General features: G+C 37.8%; 1 protein-coding gene across 1 annotated transcript in view; it reads right to left on the bottom strand.

The window, feature by feature from the left end:
- MYBPHL (myosin binding protein H like) overlaps positions 1-23,036 on the bottom strand; it is a 147,070-nt gene that overhangs the window by 85,696 nt on the left and 38,338 nt on the right. The window contains exons 3-4 of the mRNA XM_053706885.1: positions 13,671-13,838; positions 5,165-5,253 (exon numbers count right to left, since the gene is read on the bottom strand). Of these exons, the coding sequence (XP_053562860.1) occupies positions 5,165-5,253; positions 13,671-13,838 (257 nt within the window). The remainder of the gene's footprint in view (positions 1-5,164; positions 5,254-13,670; positions 13,839-23,036) is intronic.

Genomic DNA, 23,036 nt, shown 5'->3' with positions numbered 1-23,036 from the left:
ATGAAGCAGTATTCACACCAATTTACTTTTTTTTTAAATCAAATTTGCTTTGTTCCCATGATATTCTTTATTTAAGAGATACCTATCTTGGCCTCTGGAGCACTACATGTCAGGAAATAGTGCTGCCATCTAGTGCTCTTGAAAATAGATCCAATTCTTGCAAAAACTGCTGTCATATAGTGGTCCAGAAATGCTCTATATCAGTGGTTGCCAACCGCGGTCCTCAAGGACCCCCAACAGTCCTGGTTTTCATTATAGCTGAACCAGTGCACAGGTGAAATAATCAGCTGATGGATGAGAGCAGGTTGGTTACAGATCAGCTGATTACTTCACCTGTGCACTGGTTTAGCTATAATGAAAACCAGGACTGTTGGGGGTCCTTGAGGACCGCGGTTGGCAACCACTGCTCTATATGAATCATGAAAGAGAAATGTTCACATCCCTTTAAATAGATAGAAACGTCAAAATTGAAAGGTGCATGGGTGCATTTCAATATTAAATAGAAACAATAATGCTTCTAATAAAAGTTATTACTGTTTTTCAGCAGCATACGCAAATATGCTGTGAGGGGCCTTGCATTAGTAATAACTTTTACTAGAAGGATTTTTGTTAATGAAATGCTTTAACACTGAAATGCACTCATGCACATTTCAATTTTGACCTTCCTGTCCCTTTAAAGGGACAGTCTACACCTTAGTCATCTTAAAGTCTTACCTTTAGATTAAGCTGCAAATATCTCTCTGCACCCTTTCTATATCATGCAGCAGGAACAGTAAAAAAGTTATTTAAAAATGAATATTGTTTCTGGCCAGTTTGAAGTGGCTGCCAAGATCAGCCCATTGATGACATCACTATCTGGGCTGCATCTAGGCACTCTGCTGAATAGTTCTGTTGAATTCAACTAGTGAGTCTTTTGTGATTGGATGCCATATGCAGCCCAGATCATGATGTCACCAGTGGGCTGAGCTTGGCAGCCATTTCAAAGTGGCCAGAAACAATATTAATTTTAAAATAACTTTTTTACTGTTTCTGCTGCATGATATAGAAAGGGTGCAGGAGGCTTAATCTAAGGTAAGACTTTAAAGTGAATGTAAATTTTGATGCTAAAGTGTCTGGTTTTTAAAAATTTGATTAAAAATAGGGGCACTTTAATTCATCAAAATTTACATTTCACTCATTGTGAAAAAATTCTTACCTTTTAAACTTGACAGACGCTCCAGCTTCCCCCGGTCGTCGCAAAGCCATTTCTGACGTCAGAAATGATGGATCGGTCATCCTCCAATCACGGCTTCCCCCCCCCCCCGGGGGGATGAGTGACTGATTCGAAGCCGTTATTGGAGGAAGCCAGATTCCTTATTTTAGACCCAGGAAGAGGCTTTGCGACGGGCGGAGGAAGCTGGAGCGGCTGTCAAGATTAAAATTTAAGTATTTTTTCACAACACGAGTGAAATGTAAATGTTGATGAATTAAAGTGCCCCTGTTTTTAATCAAATTTTTAAAAACTGGGCACTTTAGCATCAAAATTTACATTCACTTTAAGATGACCAAGGTGTAGACTGTCCCTTTAAAGCACTGCTTCTCACCCTTTTTTGGTGGTTGATGTAAGCCACTGAGGTGATGTTGTCCAACTGGAACCTGATAAACTGGGCTAAGGACAATTGAGGCCAAGCCATCAGAGCATTGAAGATCGCTCTCAACTCCAAGATGTTTATATGGAGAGAAGACTCCTCCCGAGTCCATAGGTCCTGAGCCTTTAATGAGACCCAGACTGCTCCCCAGCCTAGCAGGCTGGCGTCCATGGTCACAATCACCCAGGAGGGTCTCCGAAAGCAGGTGCCCTGAGACAGATTATTCTGAGAAATCCACCACGAGAGAGAGTCTCTTGTCAACTGGTCCAGATCTATCCTCTGAGACAGATCTGAATATTCTCCGTTCTATTGTCTGAGCATGCATAACTGCAGAGCTCTCAAATGGAATCGAGCAAAGGGAATGATGTCCATGGAAGTGACCATAAGACCAATTACCTCCATGCATTGAGCCACTGATGGCCGAACAGTAGGCTGTAGCAAGAGGCAAGAAGAGAGAAGTTTGGATTTTCTGACCTCCGTCAGAAAAATCTTTATAGATAGGGAATCTATGATGGTCCCTAAGAAACATACCCTTGTAGCTGGAACAAGGGAACTCTTCTCCAGATTCAGTTTCTATCCGTGGGAACGTAGAAAAGACAACAAGATCTCTGTATGAGAGTTTGCTTGTTGAAACGATGGCGCCTGAACCAATATGTCGCCTATCCCATTCCTGTGCAATGATCTCCAATACACGTTCTGGAACAGGAAACACTTCCACAGAGGAAGGAACATCATAGTATCTGTTAAGCTTACCAGATTTCTTAGGGTTGACAGCAGCAGAAGAATCGGAGTTGTCCAAAGTAGCCAGTACCTCCTTTAGCAGTAAACGAAGGAGTTCAAGCTTAAAGTTTACTTCTTTAGAGTCAGTCAAAGGATTTATACTGTCCAAATCTGAGATTTCACCCTCATGAGCTACCGAGGTATCCTCCTCATCAGACTTATGTGGGAGGTCAATCTGCGCAGCAGCAGACGGGAAAGACACCTTACACTCAGAAAAATGTTTAGATTTCCACCTGCGCTTCCCCATCATGGAAAAAGCAGAAAAGCCGCAGATACCGCAGAAGATATCTGTGCAGCAAAATCTATTGGCAAATTATCTGGTCCAGGAAGCAGAGAGGAACTGCAGGGCACTGTATGTGAAGCCGTTGAGGCTTGGGACGTGTGAGGAGAAAGCTGTGGCACTGCCTGAACAGCATCATCCTGAGAAACATTAGGCTCAGAAACAAGTAATTTGTCTTTACATTTTAAAGCTTTCTCTAAACATGAGGAACAAAATATCATAGGTAAGACAATTTGGACCTCCAAACATAATAAGCATTTATTGAAAGGAACAGACCCCTGTTCATTATCTATAGCTGATAAAGGCCCAAAAAGCAAGGAATGTCACTTTAAGAAAAAAGAAGCTGAGGTGCACTACCGTAACCTTCAGAGACTGAACGAACTAAGGACTCTCCAGTCAGCCAGACGATATCTCACAGCCGCAACGAAGAGAAAGTCACAGAAATGACACCACTCCGCTCTCAGAAGCGGAAGATCGTGAGGTCACGTCACGTGCGCAATAAGTAAAAAGTGTGCGTTTCATACTGTTTATACGTTTCATACAGTAAAAAACTGAGTAACCGTTTAAAACATTCCCCACATGAAATGTTATGAAATTAAAATCATAAAGCCATAAGGTTAGAGGCCCTCCCAAACCTATAAGGAAGGCTGTTAACCCAGTCTCTTTTCATATACAAATAGTGCCTGCAAACTGTCCTAAAGAATCCTTACTAAAGGATTATAAATGTCCCGTGAAATTAATGCAGAGTTAAAATAAATAGTGCAAGGCGTGAAAGGACACATTCTCCTTACAGAGACCTGTAGAAAAAGAAACAGAGTAACCAACTCTGGCTTTCTACACGGAGGGCAGCAAATATGATAGAAAACAAAGCAAGGACCTCTTCGCCATTTTCTAACTGCTTAAAAGCCACCACTACTCTTACTCAAGAGATTGACGTGGACACAGCTAAACCCAAATCCTTGCTTGCAGGGAAAAGTACCTGAAAAAATAATAAATATCTTCAGACACCAACTTCACGTCCTCCATTGACAGAGGCAAAGAGAATGACTGGGGGTTATGGGTAAGGGAAGTGACACTTAACAGCTTTGCTGGGGTGCTCTTTGCCTCCTTCTGCTTGCCAGTAATGAATATCCCACTAGCAATTGGAATGACGTTGTGGACTCTCCATGTCTTAGGAAAGAAATAGGTGTAGGCAAGATGGCAGTAAGCACCCTAAAACGACTAGGGAACACACTGATGATATATAGGGGCCTATTTATTATGGTGCGAGCGGACATGATCCGATATAGCGGATCATGTCCGCTGCACATGGATAAATGCCGACAACATACGCTGTCTGCATTTATCATTGCACCAGTAATTCCTGTGAACTGCTGGTGCAATGCGGCCACCTGCAGATTTGCGGCCGCTAGCAGGGAGTGTCAATCAACCCGATCGTATTTGATCGGGTTGATTTCTATCCCCCGCCTCAGAGCAGGCGGACAGGTTATTGAGCAGCGGTCTTTAGACCACTGCTTCATAACTTCTATTTCCGGCGAGCCTTCAGGGGCATCCGTACTGAGCTTGATAAATTGACCCCATAGAGTAGAAAAAAATTGTGTTAAAGAGATAGGAAAGTCAAAATGAAAAGAATATTAAACAGTATGAGATTGTAACATAAAATGTTTAATTTTGTGTATTTAAAACAAAGTTGCAATATAATTTCATTTATTTTGTCTTCCTTTCCAGTAATTTAACTCTGAAAATAGTTGATTTTCTAAATTCCACTGAATTTCTAATAATGGGTGCCTCCATGTTTTAACTTTCCTATTTTTCTTTTCTGCTGAGGACAATTATAGACAGATATAAAACAGGCAATAAACGAGACTTGTCCAAACAAGGCTTATTGGTTTATAGGATTATCCATAAGGGTTTCCACCCAACCTTGTTTGTACATTGATAATTAGAAAACTAGTTTAAACATGGTGACCCCCATTACCTTATTTACCTTTAATTTAACCTCTACGCTTATGTTTTCAATATTTATTTGAGAGGTAGGGTCACATGACTGAGTATGCAGCCATGAATTTTTGACTTTCTGCCACCTAAGAAGTGGAAAGATCAGATCGACAAACGCTTGTTTAATAATAGAAATAATAGAAATATTAAATATTGTATTGGAACATTGTCAAACATGTTGAAAACTCTAGTTTGGTGATTTTCCCACTATCTGGTCGGATGTTATCTGAACCGTTCCCAATATGGAAATGGTGTTCTCTTGTTTTGCGATCACTCTTTAAATGGAATTGTAAAGATTAGAATAAACCCCATATTTATATACTAGAGAAATAATAACATATTAAAGCATTTTCTTTTTTATTATTATTATCGGTTATTTGTAGAGCGCCAACAGATTCCGCAGCGCTATATTTATTGCACTTTTATATCTCTTTAAAGGCAGAAGCTAAAAGCATCAGTTGCTGTATCAATATATTACCTGAAATGGAATCACTAAATTGACAGCTTCTCCAACATGCTTCACAAACGTTTGACGCAGGTACCTTGGCAGACGAATTTTGGGGCGATCTAAAATAGATTAGTTAATTATTTACTTTAAATATATCAATAGCCATACTGGAAAACATTAAGAGGCAATGTCACCAGATACAAATACTACCCATTCAATAAAATTAGTTAAAAATTCATAATAACCATTTTTACACTAATAAAAATGTGTGAAATCAATAACTCACCAATTACACATGCCCACTATACTTATAATGACTTTGTTCCCTTAATCAATATTTACACATATCTTCTTATGAAGCACAACAGGTGCTCTATATGACTTATTTTGGAGGACAATGTCACTTATCAGCAACACTATTAAAATGGATGAGTACATACACAAACCATTCAACTTTGTGATGTAATCACTAAACCCACATAATTGCTCCATTGTTTGTTAGTAATCCTGAACATAATGCTTTTGTATTAAAGGGATAATAAACCCAATTTGTTTTTCATTCAGATAGAGCATGCAATTTTAAGCAACTTTCTAATTTACTCCTATTATCAATTTTTCTTTGTTCTCTTGCTATCTTTATTTGAAAAAGAAGGCATCTAAGCTTTTTTCTTGGTTCAGACCTCTGGACAGCACTTTTTAATTGGTGGATGAATGTATCCACCAATCAGCAAGGACAACCCAGGTTTTTCACCAAAAATGGGCCAGCATCTAAAATTACATTCTTGCATTTCAAATAAAGATACCAAGAGAATAAAGAAAATTTGATAATAGGAGTAAATTAGAAAGTGCATGCTCTATCTGAATCACAAAAGAAAAAATTTGGGTTCAGTGTCCCTTTAAGAATACTAAAGAGACATGAAGAAAAAAAGGACTAACCATCTGTATAATAAATAAGATGGAGCTGAAGACTAAAGAATATCTTTATAACCTGTTAGCTATAGCCACCCCATTGGCAATAAAACTGTAACCTTTTGTCAGTCTTGGTTTAAATAGTAAATACAGTTCTACAGTTAAATGCAAACAGAATCACAGATTAGACACATTTAACCATATATGGATTATAAATGTAACCTTTTGCAAATTTTATTAGGGACATGGGAAAAGGTCAACCAGATAATTAGAGATATCTAAATCCATATATTGGCACTTCAGGATTAACAAAATTCCTAAAAAGGTCAAAATAAATTAAATAATTTTTTTTTGTAATAAATGTATCAAATACACAATTAAGGAACCAAGTATCATACAAAATAATATCACTGCCAATCAATATACATAGGGTTTATACAATTTGCACTAGCCCACCTTTTATATACTGTATATACAGCAATATATACAAAGTCACATGGTTTCACCCAATCAAGGATCACTAAACACCCAGGGGCTTGTACAGCACATGGGTATATAAGAGGGCACTTCACAATATAAAGCATATCATAATTCAGGTTACAATACAATAATATTGTTTGGTGTTAAAAAAGGAGAAACATTTTTGACATTAGAAGAAGCAGCCTAGGGATGAGACAGAACAGGAAGGGGACCTAGACACGAATCTTTTGGGACACCAGCAGAGAGTGTTAAAGGGGCAGAGGATGTGCCAGAGAAACTGTAGCTTTGTTTAGAGAGACAGGAAGAGTATCACAATATTGTATAGTTACATTTGCCAATGGACTTGAGATTGTGATCATCAGTGTCAACAGCATCGAATAGACCAAGAAGGAGGATTAGCAATCAGAAATGACCTGTCAAATTGGCTGTACGCAAGTCACTTATCTCCTTACTGCTGGCAGTGGAGTGTTGGGAACATAAGCCAAATTGCATTGGGTCAAAAAGAGAATTTGATGTAAGGAAATGTGATCGATATCTGTATATAGTCCTGCCAAAGCCAGAGTTTAGAGGTGACAGAACGGTAGCTGGAGGGGGAGGTTAGATCATAATAAAGTTTCTTATAGGGCTAGTAAATTAAAAAGGTAGTTCAGCACTCACTGCATATAAATCTACACAGTGCACAGAAATGGTAAGTAAACACTTTTTTCCCCAAAAAATAGTATAATTTTTTATTTTACTTTAAAAAACTTGCTGTTTTTTTTTCAAGAATAACGAAGCAGCCAACAAGACATAGTACCACCCACTCCATTTACTGTAATGCAAGTGCAGTAGAATCTCTTGCCTTTGATGCAGAGGCACAGGAGCACACTTGCCCACCCACTTCTTCATACAGGAGAAACAACAGCGTTTGAAAAGAGGTAGCATTGTAGACAAAAATGTTTATATTCATTTCTGAAACCTTTTCATTTACTATCCCTTTAAAGATAAGTGTTAGTATTTCATGTTTAAGGGATGAGCCAGTTTTAAACAGGGAATGAATATGCTTGCAAGCATTGATGTAGAAGCAGAAGAATGGGAGGGAGTAAGACCAAATTAACAGGTATGATGGAATAAAAAAAATTTTGGTTAGTCACAGCACCACTAACAAGTTCTATCTACATTCAACAATCTTAATGAAACAAAAAAAAAATTATATGCAGGGTGCAAGAGTATAGTAAAGCCTCCAATTCTACCATACAACTACTTAAAAGGAAACTCAGCACACCTTTTTGCAAAGAATAAGGCTTAATTTTATTACAAAGTGCCTAAAGACATATTCTGCAATACAAAAGAATCCAAAACTTTCAGTCCATCCACACATGCAAAACACATTCATACATAAAATAATCAAGATTCAACTCAGGCGTCCCTGGAAGAATCAACATGAGTCTGTCATTAAACTGCTGTTGTATATTTTAAGATTTGTTTTGAAAAGTTCACTTCAATGTTGCAATGAGCAGTCCTGTAAACATGCAAACTTTCAAAATTGTATCCAATGTATTATCTTCGATGCACTCTGTAAAACAAACTGTCAAAGTTTCACTTCTTTAGTTACAAACGTATCCTCTTAAATGTGAGGTTTAATTGGCACTTCAAGGGCTATAATGATTCTATTTCTCTTATACGAAGAACACCCTTTCGTAACAAACATAAGCACGTAAATTTACTTTTGATAAAAGTAGCAAAATGGAGAGTGAGCAGTGCTGGATTGGCCTGCCGGGATACCAGGAGTTTTCTTGGTGGGCTGCCGGTGCCACAGGGCCATATACTTTGGGCAGGGAGGTCAAAGAGCAGTGGTCCCTTAGAATAACTAAGTTAGCAAACAAGATAAGGGGGTGGAGGCTGAGCGGGTAAGGGGCTGGAGCCGGTCTACGAAAATTTCCAGGGCCGGCCTGATTTCCCAGTCCGGCCCTGAGAGTGAGAGAAGATGAGAAGGGAATTTGCAGTAATGAGAATATTTCTGTAAATTGGTATAGGGTGGGGATAGTTCTTTTTTCAAAATATGAACAGTTTATGAGATGAAGAGATAACGGGATGTGAAAGTGAAGTAGGACAAGGTGAAATAAATTAAAATAAATTAGTTAAGCATCATGTAATAAAAAGAAAAAAAACAAGACAATATTTAACAGAGTAGGATATGAAAGAGCAACCAGTTTGTTCGCCTTTCTTTTTTGTTCTTCAAGTCTTGATCTATTCTTGTCTAATTCTTTTGCTGTCACTCAAAATGTCACTTGTGACGTTGGAACGCCTGCAGTACATACTCGTGTATTTCAGATAACTCAATAAAGTCTTTTTTAATTATGTATAAGTGGATAGACATGCAAGAATGATAGAACGAAATCATAATCATATTAGTCTTCGTTAAACCCTGATAAGAAACTCTTGTCATAATTTGTTTAACGAGAGAGGTGAATGTTCCATGTGTCTATTATCATTCTCTAGAGAGTGAAGAAATGTAACAGGACTCAAAAGCATGAGAGGAATTTCATTTAAGGGTATTTTTCCATACTGCTATGCTAACGGCTGCCATTTCAACTATCCAATTAACAGCTGCTATCTGATTTCCTTTACAGCCCTTTAACACAAAGGAGATTCAATTTCAGTAGCATTTTTCTTAATTTTCACCTATGAATACGCATAAATCCTCTGATAGCTATTAAAGAAGAGTAGTATATAGCAGATGTTTTCATAGGAAAATGATTTAATTGTAATAACTTGATTTATGCATAAGCTATTCTTATAGGGAGTTTGTCAAAATAATTTAAAGGGACATTTCAGCCAAAACTGGAATCCACATGATGCATTTCAGCTTTGAAAAGAAGCATGTTTGTAATATACATGTATTAGCAAAAATGTTTTTAATAAAAGCTTTAGCTGGTTCAAATGTGTATTTAAGTATTCACCGTGCACCAGCATTTTAAACACAGCACTTGTTCAGAGAGCCTAAGAATCTTCCGCCATCTGGTAATGTTTCAATGTATTAATTGCTGACACGATACAAGCCCCACTGGCTCTCTGAGCAGCTGCAATATTTAAAATGCTTCTAATGAAAGCTATAACGGTTTCAAAAGCATATTTAAGTATGCATAGTGCACCAGCACTTGCTAAGAGAGCCTGAGGTGCCTGTACTATCTGGAATTGACTCAATTTGTTAATTGCTTACACGATAAAGCCCCACTGGTGCTCTGAGCAGCTGCAGTGTTTAAAATGTTGGTGCACAGAGAATATCTAGCTATGCTTCACATGCACGTGCAGAGAAAAATGCTAACACTAAAACAGTGATAACTTTTACTAGAAGCATTTTTGCATATATATTGCTAATATATTTCTACTGAAAGATGTAATTCATCTATGTGCATTTAAATTTTGACTGGAATGTCCCTTTAATACAGTTCTATCAGCTATTAAAAGTAATTTACAATAATGCAGAACTTATAGCAGAAAGTAATTAACCTATTTTTTTTCCCACTAAGCCGTACCATTATAATTAAAAACATTATCTATAAGTTTCTTTACAAACATTACTTATATTTTTATCATTTATTTTTGCTGTGACAATTATATAGAGAAAAATCCTCATTGATATTAGTGAGATTTATCAAACTGTTACATAATATATATAAATATATATATATATATATTAAAGGGACATAGAAAGTAAAAAATGAACAACGTTGTAGTGATCAAACACCCCTTGCTTCCTGTATTTAGCAATCTATGAACTTGAACTTGCTGGAAGCTGCCCACCCAAAGTGAATTTGCTCATATCCTTTAATGGAGACAACACCCAACATGCTGCTTATAGGCCAAGCAGATCACAGAATAAATCCCATCAGCCAAAAAAGCTTCAGAAGCCTTCAAACAAATTCTGGAATCAATCATGAAAAGGATCATGGGAATACTGATAACTTTTAAATACTATTTAAGATCCCTATACAAATGACAACCGTAAAACACAACATTTTGAGGATTAGAACAAATTGTAAGCACAAGACCGAAATTGATGTTCCATTAATTAATCTCAGTAAAAAAAAAAAAAAAAGTCTAAAATTCTAAAGCAAATTAAAAAACGGGATTGTTGAAAGTAGAACAAAATCTTTTAAAGCTAGAAAAGAAAAATGAATATTACGACAAAAAGCAGTTATTGAAAAAGAAACACAAACTTTTAAGGAACCAACAAAAATCCCTTATAAATGTCCTTTTGGAGATATTCCAAAATTTACATTTTAAAGGGACAGTCTAGTCAGAATTAAACTTTCATGATTCAGATAGGGCATGCAATTTTAAACAATTTTCCAATTTACGTTTATCATCAAATTTGCTTTGTTCTTTTGGTATTCTTTGTTGAAAGCTAAACCAGGGTAGGCTCATATGCTAATTTCTAAGCCCTTGAAGGCCGCCTCTTATCTCAGTGCATTTTGACAGTTTTTCACAGATAGACAGCACTAGCTCAAGTGTGCCATACAGATACCATTGTGCTCACTCCAGTGGATTTATTTATGAGTCAGCACTGATTGGCTAAAATGCAAGTCTGTCACAAGAACTGAGATAAGGGGGCAGTCTGCAGAAGCTTAGGTACAAGGTAATCACATAGGTGAAAAGTATATTAATATAAAAGTGTTGATTATGCAGAACTGGGCAATAGATAATAATGGGATTATCTATCTTTTTAAACAATAAACAAGTAGAATGTCCCTTTAAACATATTTCAATATTTTTTTCCCCAAAAATTGATAAGGTAACTCAGTAATGTTATAAATCCCACATCATCTGGATGGAATAAAAAAAAATCAAATATGGTGATAACCCTTTAGTCTCTAATGGCAACAACTGTGAGAAAAATATTTCAGAAGCCAGGAATCCAAGGGCAAAATTCCAGTCCCGTTTAATGTTCAACAAATGAAAATATAACAACATTACCATATTCATTCATTATTTTTGCTTTTGCTTTTAGATACCTTCTAGCATTCTGCTTATTCTATGTCCTCACAGAAATTCTTAAAGGCACAGTGTACTGTAGCATTGGATTCCTTAATATGTTTCCAATGACTTGTTATACATGCAACAGAGTATAAAATGTACGAGAAATTGATCCTTTACGTTTATTTTTTTGTATATGAAATAGCTGGTTTTGTTTTTTGACACCACAACCCAATAAAATTGGCTGCACTTGCAGGGAATTCAGATCTCCTTACTTTATCACTTTCTATAAAAACCTTCCTTAAAGGACCAGTCAACACATTAGATATGCATAATCAACAAATGCAAGATAACAAGACAAAGCAATAGCACTTAGTCTGAACTTCAAATGAGTAGTAGATTTTTTTATAACAAATTTCAGTTATGTATATTTCCACTTCCCTTGTACCATGTGATAGCAATCTGCCAATCACAAATGCATATACGTATAGTCTGTGAATTCTTGCACATGCTCAGTAGGATCTGGTGACTCAAAAATTGTAAATATAAAAGACTGCACATTTTTTGTAATGTAAGTAAATTGGAAAGTTGGTTAAAATTACATGCTGTATCTGAATCATTAAAATTTAATTTAACCTGAGTGTCCCTTTAATTTTTCTCTGTCTGTATACCAAAGCCCAATACAGAGGGCCAGATGATGTAAAGGTCTCTGGGCTGGCGAGTATATTAAAGAATGCTCGCCAGTAATTCTATTTCACTGGTGGAATGATCTAAAGCCACTTTTTACCCTGAATACAGGGTGTCTCGCTAAGGGGCCTATACTGCATTTTAATATGGAAAAGAGATGCAAATATTACAAAAGGTGCACAATGAAAATTGACATTTGAAATAGAATTAATGCTGTCGGCATTTAGCAATTTTCGCATTTTTGCTTGCAAACTTATGATCATCGATCCCTTAGAGAGAATTGAAAATGAACATTTTATTACTTATATCTCCTAACCCCCACTGGTAGTGTCATTTCTTTTGCTCGCTATGTTTACACAGATTTTCTATAACCAATATTTAAAGGGACATAAACCTAACATTTTTCTTTCATAATTCAGATAGAGCATACAACTTTCCAATTTACTTTCATGATCAATTTTGCTTCAGTCTCTTGCCATCATTTATTGAATGAGCACAATTAACTACTGGGAGCTAGCTGAACAAATTAGTAAGCCAATGAGAAGAAGAATATATGTGCAACCACCAATCAGCAGCTAGCTCCCAGCTCCTGGGCATACCTAGGTGTTTTTTTTCAGCAAAGTATAAGGTTGTTTACAATTGTATGTTCTATCTGAATACTGAAAAAAACAATTGTATTTCATGTACCTTTAAGTATAGAAACATTCAGTATAGGTAGGGAATGGGATACCACAGGCAAAATCAGCTATTTCAAATGTCAATATAAAGGTAGAGTAGCTATTTGTAAATAATTTAATACACTCCAGCATATAAATGGATAATTGTGAACAAATTAAAGGGAAGTCAATTTTAACAGTAGTCTGTCCTTTTAAGCCCGCTACAACCTCAGAGGTGACGGACATAAATCATCCCAAACTGTCCAGTCAAAAATTAAATGCACATAGATTAATAACATATTTGAATATAAACATATTTGCAATATACAAGTATCAGCAAAAATACTTCTAGTAAAAGTTATCACTGTTTTAATGTTAGCATTTTTCTCTGCACGTGCATGTGAAGCACAGCTAGATATTCTCAGTGCACCAGCATTTTAAATACTGCAGCTGCTCAAAGCACTAGTGGGGCTTGTATCATGTCAGCAATTAACAAATTGAGTCATTACCAGATGGTACAAGCATGTTAGGCTCTCTGATGAAGTGCAGTGTTTAAAATGCTGGTGCATGGTGCATATTTAAATACACTTTTGAATCAGCTATAGCTTTTATTAGAAGAATTTTTGCTAATGCATTTATATTACAAAAATGTTTCTATTCAAAATTGCAATTAATCCATGTGGACACCAATTTTGGCTGGAATATCCCTTTAATGTTGCCTTGAGCGCGGGTGGGCAGGTTCCTTGTCCATGCACAACTTATTAAATGGACACCATAGTATTGACTGTATTGTGCACTTTAGAAATCCTGTAGTCAACATTAAATCACATAGAAATACTACTTACCCACAATTTCTCGAACTTGGACAAAGTTTTCTAGGGTGGTAGGTGGGCTGCTGCCAGCTTTGCTAACTGCTGTGACACGAACTGTAATCTTATCTCCTGTATTCAGATCTGTGATTTTGTAGCGGGAAGAAACGCTAGGCTCCTTGTTTACAGCAATCCAGTCATTACCTAAAACAGCAGAAGACAAAGCACTCGGAAACTTAAAACTTTATCGTAGCTCTAAAAAAATGCTGTAGAATGTTTTTGTGCAAAAATGTAATCACAAGTTTATATATTGTGTTTAATTCTTAAAGAGACTTTAAACTCAAAATGCAATTCATCTTTAAAAGGTTTAATTATGCATAGCGACAACACTTTACAGTGTACATTTTTTATGTACTAAGCCTGCTTTTGCTGTAATTTAAATGTGTATTGCTTAAATAGATATATACCGCATTGACTACATATTCCCCAGCTTTGCATAACCACCCTTGTTATAGCCCCTAAACCGCCACACTCCCACATCGCAAACACTATAATAAACCTATTAACCACTAATCTGCCGCCCACCCACATCACGACTATTAAATAAACCTATTAACCCCTAATCCCCGACACTAAATACAAGTTATTAACCCCTAATCCGCTGCCCAAAATCTAAATAAACCTATTAACCCCTAATCCGCCGCTCCCCAACACTAAATGCAAGTTATTAACCCCTAATCCGCTGCCAAACATCTAAATAAACCTATTAACCCCTAAACTTCCGCCCCCACATCGCCAACACTATAATAAAGTATTAACCCCTAAACATCCAGCCCCTCACATCATAACTACTAAACTAAACCTTTTAACCCCTAAACTGCCGCCTCCCATATCACAACACTAAATTATTAACCCCTAAACCTAACACACTATGAAAAATGTAAAAAAAATCTAAAATTACAAAATAATAAACAATAAATTACGAAAAATAAAAAAACTCTAAGCTTACAAAAATAATAAACGAAATTATCAAAAATAAAAACAATTACACCTAATCTAATAGCCCTATAAAAATAAAAAAGTTCCCCCAAAATAAAAACATCCCCTAACCTACAATAAACTACCAATAGCCCTTAAAAGGGCCTTTTGTAGGGCATTGCCCTAAGTTAAACAGTTCTTTTACCTTAAAAAAAATAATAATTCCCCCCCTAAAAGTAAACCCCCCACCCCAACCAACCCCCCAAGTATCCTGAGGAAACAGCAAGCTAGCTGAGAAACTAGTTGCATTTTAATACACAGTGATATATGTATACACTGTGCTTTTAAAGACCATTGTTTTAATAAAAGAGATTTTAAAACTTATCACTTGACTGAGAGCCTGTCCATGTTTGTTTGCGGTTGGAGACTACAACCTAGACTGAGACCTGTGGGAAAAGAACAGTGAGCTGGGACACTGTGAGATTCCAGTATGCACTACTAAGCACGAGTGAGTGCTGCCACACTTGTGAGTACCTGAACATCTGTTATCACATATTTGTACACCATCTGTACTTTATTACACTAGGAGGCGCCCTTCTGTGTGTTTGTTTTATACCATCACAGATTCCAGTATATATATATATATATATATATATATATATATATATATATATATACAAACATTATATATATATATATATACACACACACTATATATATATATATATATATATATATATATATATTTATATAGTATATATATATATATATATATATATACACTATATTATGCTCGTATTGATATTTAAAGCTAGGCTAAGGCTCTCACAGTCAGTGGTCACAGAGGAGAGCCAAGAGCGGGTGAGGAGCGCCAGAGCGGGGTGACACACACACGGCACGCACGCTAAGTACCTGTCTTGAGCAAGAGGGATACGTGGTGGGTGATAGTTGACAGAGGCCTGCACTTTAGGGACCGGATGGAGGAGGAGCTTATACCGGCACTGACTACTGTGGCACCTAAGAGGCCGAAAACGGTGCTGCACTGCTGCTGCCTGCTACTGGGAGACGGACGGGATTCCTAAGTTGCGGATCTCCAGGGTCTAGTGGCCGCAAATGGTTTATGCAGCCTTTTGATCCTGGCAGTTCCGCCACTGATATGTCAAAAAAAAAAAAATATATATATATATATAAAACACTGGCTGCTCTGACAAATTTGCGCCCCACTGCTGGTGAGCACTAAGGCGGTTGCCTAGTTTGCTTATATGCAAGTGCCGGGCCTGCTTGCATTCCTATTGGCTGATTTGATTCTTCAAATTCAAATCAGTTAATAGGATGATAGCTTCTGAAATCCTATTGGCTGTTTAAAACAGCCAATAGGATGAGAGCTACTAAATCCTATTGGCTGATCAATACGATGTGGGGGGGGCCGGCGGTTTAGGGTTTAATAGGTTTAGCTTAGTAGTTACGATGTTGGGGGCTGGACGTTTTGGAGTTAATACTTTATTATAGTGTCAGCGATGTCGGGGAGCAGCGGAAGAGGGGTTAATAATTATATTTAGTGTCGGGGAGCGGCGGATTAGGGGTTAATAACTATTAGTGTCGGCGATGTCAGGGAGCGGCAGATTAGGGGTTAATCACTTTATTTAGCGTCGGCAATGTCGGGGAGCGGCGGATTAGAGGTTAATAATTTTATTTAGTGTCAGCGATGTCGGGGAGCGGCGGGAGTGTCGGTGATGTAGATGATTAGGGGTTAATAACTTTTATTAGTGTCAACAATGTCGGGGCGGCGGATTAGGGGTTATTAACTTATTTACTGATGGCGATGTTGGGGAGCAGCGGATTAGGGGTGTTTAGACTTGGGGTTTATGTTAGGGTGTTAGGTTTAAACGTAACTTTATTTTCCCCATAGACATCAATGGGGTTGCAGCGTTACGGCGATCTCTATTCCGCGATCGCAGGTGTTAGTTTTTTTCCTAACCACTTCTCTCCATTCAGCCCTTGGCTTTTGTGCGGTATGGAGCTTAACGCACCATAACGCACAGCACAAGGAGGCTTTTCAATAACTCATAATGGCAGCGCTATGGAGAGTGCAATAACGCACATTTTTTGGCGTTAGTTTCGCACCCTGTTTTGCAGTCTGCAAAGTCTTAGATACAAGGTAATCACAGAGGTAAAAAGTATATTAATATACCTGTAACTGTGTTGGTTATGCAAAACTGGGGAATGGGTAACAAAGGGATTATCTATCTTTTAAAACAATCACAATTTTGGAGTCCCTTTATGTCTGAACCCCCCCTGGCCTAGAGAGGCTGTTGTGCAATCTGCTGAATTTAGAACCCTGGGCCTTCTATATGCTGCATAGTAATTTCTTGATATGTGCAAAACTGTGTTTTCTTTATTTATTCCTAATTTCAATGTACCACAGAAGCCACCATTAAACCTTTACACCCATCCCTCTACAGACTTTACATACTATCTTCTTGAGCTGAGTAGTTGATTGGTACATCCACTAGGACCACAAAGTTTGGGTCCCCCTGGAACCATTTGTACAGTTCAGCTCACCCAGGTGCATTATGTTGGCACCCTGTTAGACACAAGCATTCTTCAAACTCGCAAAGCCCAATAATTAATTAAATCTTTGTGGCCTGAGAAGAAACCTACAAGAAATTGCCTGACCATACACCTAATCCCTCCCCTCTAACATCTCTAACTTTAAAGTGATAGTAAATCCTAGCGTTTGTGAAATGCTAGGATTTAGGATTGGAACAAAGAAAAGGGGACTTTCCGTCATGAAGTATAAAATACTTCATGCTGAAATTTCCTTTATTTGTTTGAAGCATTTGGCGCACTGAGCTGCTCAGGCAGCCCACGGCAGAACGCTTTTTGCTGGGAGGTGATGTTTCCACCTCTTAACAAATTGCTGTGTGGCCCAGCGGGCACCAAGCCAGATAGCCCGCATGGCTATTTGCTAAGCGGTGGAAACGTCACCTCTCAGCAAAAGAGCTTTCTGCTGTGGGAACTTTCATCATGATATATTTTATACTTCATGACTGAAAGTCCTCTTTATTTGTTCCAATGGTAAACTCTAGGATTTGCCATTACTTTAAACACTGAATTTCCTATGTAGTGGGGGTGACATATTCTGAAATTATGAAGGGAGGATGCCCCGGCATGTTCCTGGTTACAACTGAAACAACCATCTTATCCCAGTTGCAGGAAAGGGGTTTCACTTGGTGCAACAATTGGTTTAATTATAGACACTTACACCATTGCCTCACCTCTCATAAACAAAAGCATAATCTCATTCACTCATTCAAAACGTATCCTAGGGCAGTGTTTTTCAACCAGTGTGCCGTGGCACACTAGTGTGCCATGAGAGATCCTCAGGTGTGCCACGGCAGACTGACAACAGTGTGACATATTTTTTAAACTTTGCTTGTTTTTTACTCCCAGTGCAGGGGTAGTTTGTAGGAGGCATGGCATAACAGCACAATACATACAGTATGTGTGTGTTTGTGTGTGTGTGTGTGTGTGTATATATATGCTGTATTAGGCTACAATGTGTGATTTTTTTTTACATTTTGAGATGGTGGTGTGCCACAGGATTTTTTAATGTAAAAAAGTGTGCCACGGCAAAAAAAAGGTTAAAAATCACTGTCCTAGGGCTTCTAATATCTCACTTGCTAGCCAAAATATATAGAATATTAGCAGGGGGCGGCATTGCTCAAGCACAAGCTTTTCAATAGAAATGCTTTTGCAATGTTAAATGCTGACAGTGTATGCTGTCAGCATTTAGCGATGTCGAGCAGACATTTAATAAATCTACCCCTAACCCTTAGCTACTTCAATAAAATATCTGCATTAAAGGGATATGAAACCCCAAAAAAATATTTCACGATTCAGATAGAGCATGCAATTTGAAACAAATTTCCAATTTACTGCTATTATATAATTTGCTTAGTTCTCTTGGAATAAACAGAAAGGGACCAAACCAGTCTCTTTGTTTAGTATCAGGTACATGGAACACTTACCCTCAATGTGAATTAGTATAAACTGTATCTTTAAAGTGAATGTAAATTTTGATGCTAAAGTGTCCGTTTTTTAAAAATTTGATTAAAAACAGGGGCACTTTAATTCATAAAAATTTACATTTCACTCCTGTTGGGAAAAAAAACTTACCTTTTAATCTTGACAGCAGCTCCAGCTTCCTCCGATCGTCGCAAGCCATTTCTGATGTCAGGAATGATGGATGGGTCATTCTCCAATCACCGCTTCCCCCCAGGGGGAATCAGTGTCTGATTCAATGCCATGATTGGATTCCTCATTTTAGACCCAGGAAGAGGCTTTGCGATGGGAGGAGGAAGCTGGAGCTGCTGTCAAGATTAAAAGGTAAGTTTTTTTTCCCAACACGAGTGAAATGTAAATTTTGATTAATTAAAGTGCCCCTGTTTTTAATCGAATTTTTAAAAACCGGGCACTTTAGCATCAACATTTACATTCACTTTAACACTCTTCATATTTATAACATTTTTTGGCATTATGTAACTAATGTTTGCAAAATCTTTATGGTGAAAGATTGACCTCCTTTAATACATATTATGTGAGAATGTTTAGGCTATGTTTAGCATTTGAATAAGAATGTCTTTTTTCTCATATGCGATACAGACTAGGCTAAATGATACACTTAGTAAATCACTGGTAAAATGTATTAACTGTTAATGGTTAAAATTACTGTTAAAATGGCTGCTTCTCTTTCCTGTGATCTAATGTATGGGTTCCTTTAATGACTAATAGGCATGTTTTTTTAAGTATGTCTTTTTAAAATTTACTGCACTTGTGATTGGATAGCTTCCCCCTTATTAGGGGGAGGTTTGATACGATCATTATTTCTATGATTAAGGGCCCTGCGGCAGCACAGAACGCGTAAGGAGTTCTTTGTTGCCTCTTTCCCTTCTTTTAAACAATGTTCTAATAAAAGCCTGTTTTTAGAGTCCACTTTTGGTGCCTTCTTAGTGCAGCTATCTGCTTTTTCCTGCTCAGCCGCATTCAGCATGCACCTCTCGGGGCTGTGTGTTTCACTTCCGGTGGCGCCCAGCTCATACTGATCCACGGAGAGTCTACAGCGGCTGTTTTCTTTGTGCTATAGTTCTCTTAGTATCCTTTGTTGAAAAGACTATCAAGGTAGGCTCAGGAGCTGGGAACTAGCTGCGTATTGGTGGCTGCTCATATAGGACTATTGTATTATTGCGTATTATTTCTCCTTTGATAAAGGATACCAAGACATTTAAACAAATTTGATAATAGAAGTAGTAGGAAAGTTGTTATATGCTGTATCTGAATCTTAAAAGAAAAATGTTGGTTTTTGTGTCCCTTTAATCATTTAAGGAGGTTTCTTACTCCTAAAATACAACATAAATATTTGCACACATATCAATAACTATATATATATATATATATATATATATATATATATATATATATATATATATAAACAGACAGAAGAGACAAGCACTCCAGACTGACAGTTCAAATGCCCAGGGTGCCGCAGAAAAAGTGCATAAAATGGAACACAGAGTGCACTCACTAGGACTTTTTACAGGTTTTATTACTTGAAAGTGAACGTTTTTGGGGTTTAGCCCCTTCCTCAGAGATACAAGTATACTTGTATGATTGATATCAAAATAAAAAGAGTATTGTATTGAGCAATGATACTTTTTTATTGGACTAATTATACATTTATAAGTTGACAAGCTTTCGGAAGAGTTCCTTCTTTTATCAAGTCTGAAGCAATACTGACCATTTTCAGACTTGATAAAGGAAGGAAATCTTCCGAAAGCTTGACAAATTATAAATGTATGGTTAGTCCAATAAAAAAGTATCATTGCTCAATGCAATACTCTTGTTATTTTGATATCTAAATCTCTGGACTAACACGGCAACTCCAATCAACGTATATATATATATATATATATATATATATTTCTCCAACATAGGTGTGTCCGGTCCACGGCGTCATCCTTACTTGTGGGATATTCTCTTCCCCAACAGGAAATGGCAAAGAGCCCAGCAAAGCTGGTCACATGATCCCTCCTAGGCTCCGCCTTCCCCAGTCATTCTCTTTGCCGTTGCACAGGCAACATCTCCACGGAGATGGCTCAGAGTTTTTTGGTGTTTAAATGTAGTTTTTATTCTTCTATCAAGAGTTTGTTATTTTAAAATAGTGCTGGTATGTACTATTTACTCTGAAACAGAAAAGAGATGAAGATTTCTGTTTGTAAGAGGAAAATGATTTTAGCAACCGTTACTAAAATCAATGGCTGTTTCCACACAGGACTGTTGAGAGGAATTAACTTCAGTTGGGGGAAACAGTGAGCAGACTTTGGCTGCTTGAGGTATGACACATTTCTAACAAGACTTGGTAATGCTGGAAGCTGTCATTTTCCCTATGGGATCCGGTAAGCCATTTTCTTAATTTTCAATATAAGAATAAAAGGGCTTCACAAGGGCTTTAAAGACTGGTAGACATTTTTCTGGGCCAAAACGATTACTTTATAAGCATATTTAATGGTTATTTTAATCTTGGGAATTTTGTTTAAAAAAACGACAGGCACTGTATTGGACACCTTTTTCACTGGGGGCCTTTTCTAGTCATAGGCAGAGCCTCATTTTCGCGCCACTAATGCGCAGTTGTTTTTGAGAAGCAAGGCATGCAGATGCATGTGTGAGGAGCTCAGGTCCACTGAAAAAGCTTATTGAAGGCGTCATTTGGTATCGTATTCCCCTCTGGGCTTGGTTGGGTCTCAGCAAAGCAGATACCAGGGACTGTATAGGGGTTAAATATAAAAACGGCTCCGGTTCCGTTATTTTAAGAGTTAAAGCTTTCAAATTTGGTGTGCAATACTTTTAAGGCTTTATGACACTGTGGTGAAATTTTGGTGAATTTTGAACATTTCCTTCATACTTTTGCGTATATTCAGTAAAAAAGTGTGTTCAGTTTAAAATTTAAAGAGACAGTAACGGTTTTATTTTAAAACGTTTTTTGTGCTTTGTTATCAAGTTTATGCCTATTAACATGTCTGAACTATCAGATAGACGATCTGTATGTTCGGAAGCCAAGGTTCCTCTCCATTTAAATATATGTGATAAATGTGACAAACAAAGTAGGGACAATGATGCCACTGATAGTAATGTTGCCCAAAATGATTCCTTAAGTGAGGGGAGTAAGCATGGTACTGCATCATCTCCGTCTACACCAGTCTTGCCCACTCAGGAGGTCCCTAGTGCATCTAGTGCGCCAATCCTCCTTACTATGCAACAATTAACGGCTGTAATGGATAATTCTATTAAAAACATTTTAGCCAAAATGCCCACTTATCAGCGAAAGCGCGACTGCTCTGTTTTAGATACTGAAGAGCATGAGGACGCTGATGATAATGGTTCTGTCATGCCCTTACACCAGTCTGAAGGGGCTAGGGAGGTTTTGTCTGAGGGAGAAATTTCAGATTCAGGAAAAATTTCTCAACAAGCTGAACCTGACGTTATTACATTTAAATTTAAATTGGAACATCTCCGCGCTCTGCTTAAGGAGGTGTTATCTACTCTGGATGATTGTGACAATTTGGTCATTCCAGAGAAATTATGTAAGATGGACAGGTTCCTAGAGGTCCCGGTGCCCCCCGAAGCTTTTCCTATACCCAAGCGGGTGGCGGACATTGTAAATAAAGAATGGGAAAGGCCCGGCATACCTTTTGTCCCTCCCCCTATATTTAAGAAATTATTTCCTATGGTCGACCCCAGGAAGGACTTATGGCAGACAGTCCCCAAGGTCGAGGGGGCGGTTTCTACTCTAAACAAACGCACCACTATCCCTATAGAAGATAGTTGTGCTTTCAAAGATCCTATGGATAAAAAATTAGAGGGTTTGCTTAAAAAGATGTTTGTTCAGCAAGGTTACCTTCTACAACCAATTTCATGTATGGACAGAGTTCAAGCACTTAAGTTGGCTAACTCTTTTACCTTAGACGCCACTTTGCAATTAGCTAGATTAGCGGCGAAAAATTCAGGCTTTGCTATTGTGGCGCGCAGAGCGCTTTGGCTGAAGTCTTGGTCAGCGGATGTGTCCTCCAAGAACAGATTGCTTAACATCCCTTTCAAGGGGAAAACGCTGTTTGGCCCTGACTTGAAAGAGATTATTTCAGACATCACTGGGGGAAAGGGCCACGCCCTTCCTCAGGATAGGTCTTTTAAGGCTAAAAATAAAACAAATTTTCGTCCCTTTCGCAGAAACGGACCGGCCTCAAATTCTACATCCTCTAAGCAAGAGGGTAATTCTTCTCAAACCAAGCCAGCCTGGAGACCGATGCAAGGCTGGAACAAAGGTAAGCAGGCCAAGAAGCCCGCTACCGCTACCAAGACAGCATGAGA

Source organism: Bombina bombina, chromosome 3, assembly GCF_027579735.1.
Source record: "Bombina bombina isolate aBomBom1 chromosome 3, aBomBom1.pri, whole genome shotgun sequence".
In the NCBI taxonomy this organism is placed as follows: domain Eukaryota; kingdom Metazoa; phylum Chordata; class Amphibia; order Anura; family Bombinatoridae; genus Bombina; species Bombina bombina.
This window is presented reverse-complemented; position numbering and strand designations above follow the sequence as displayed.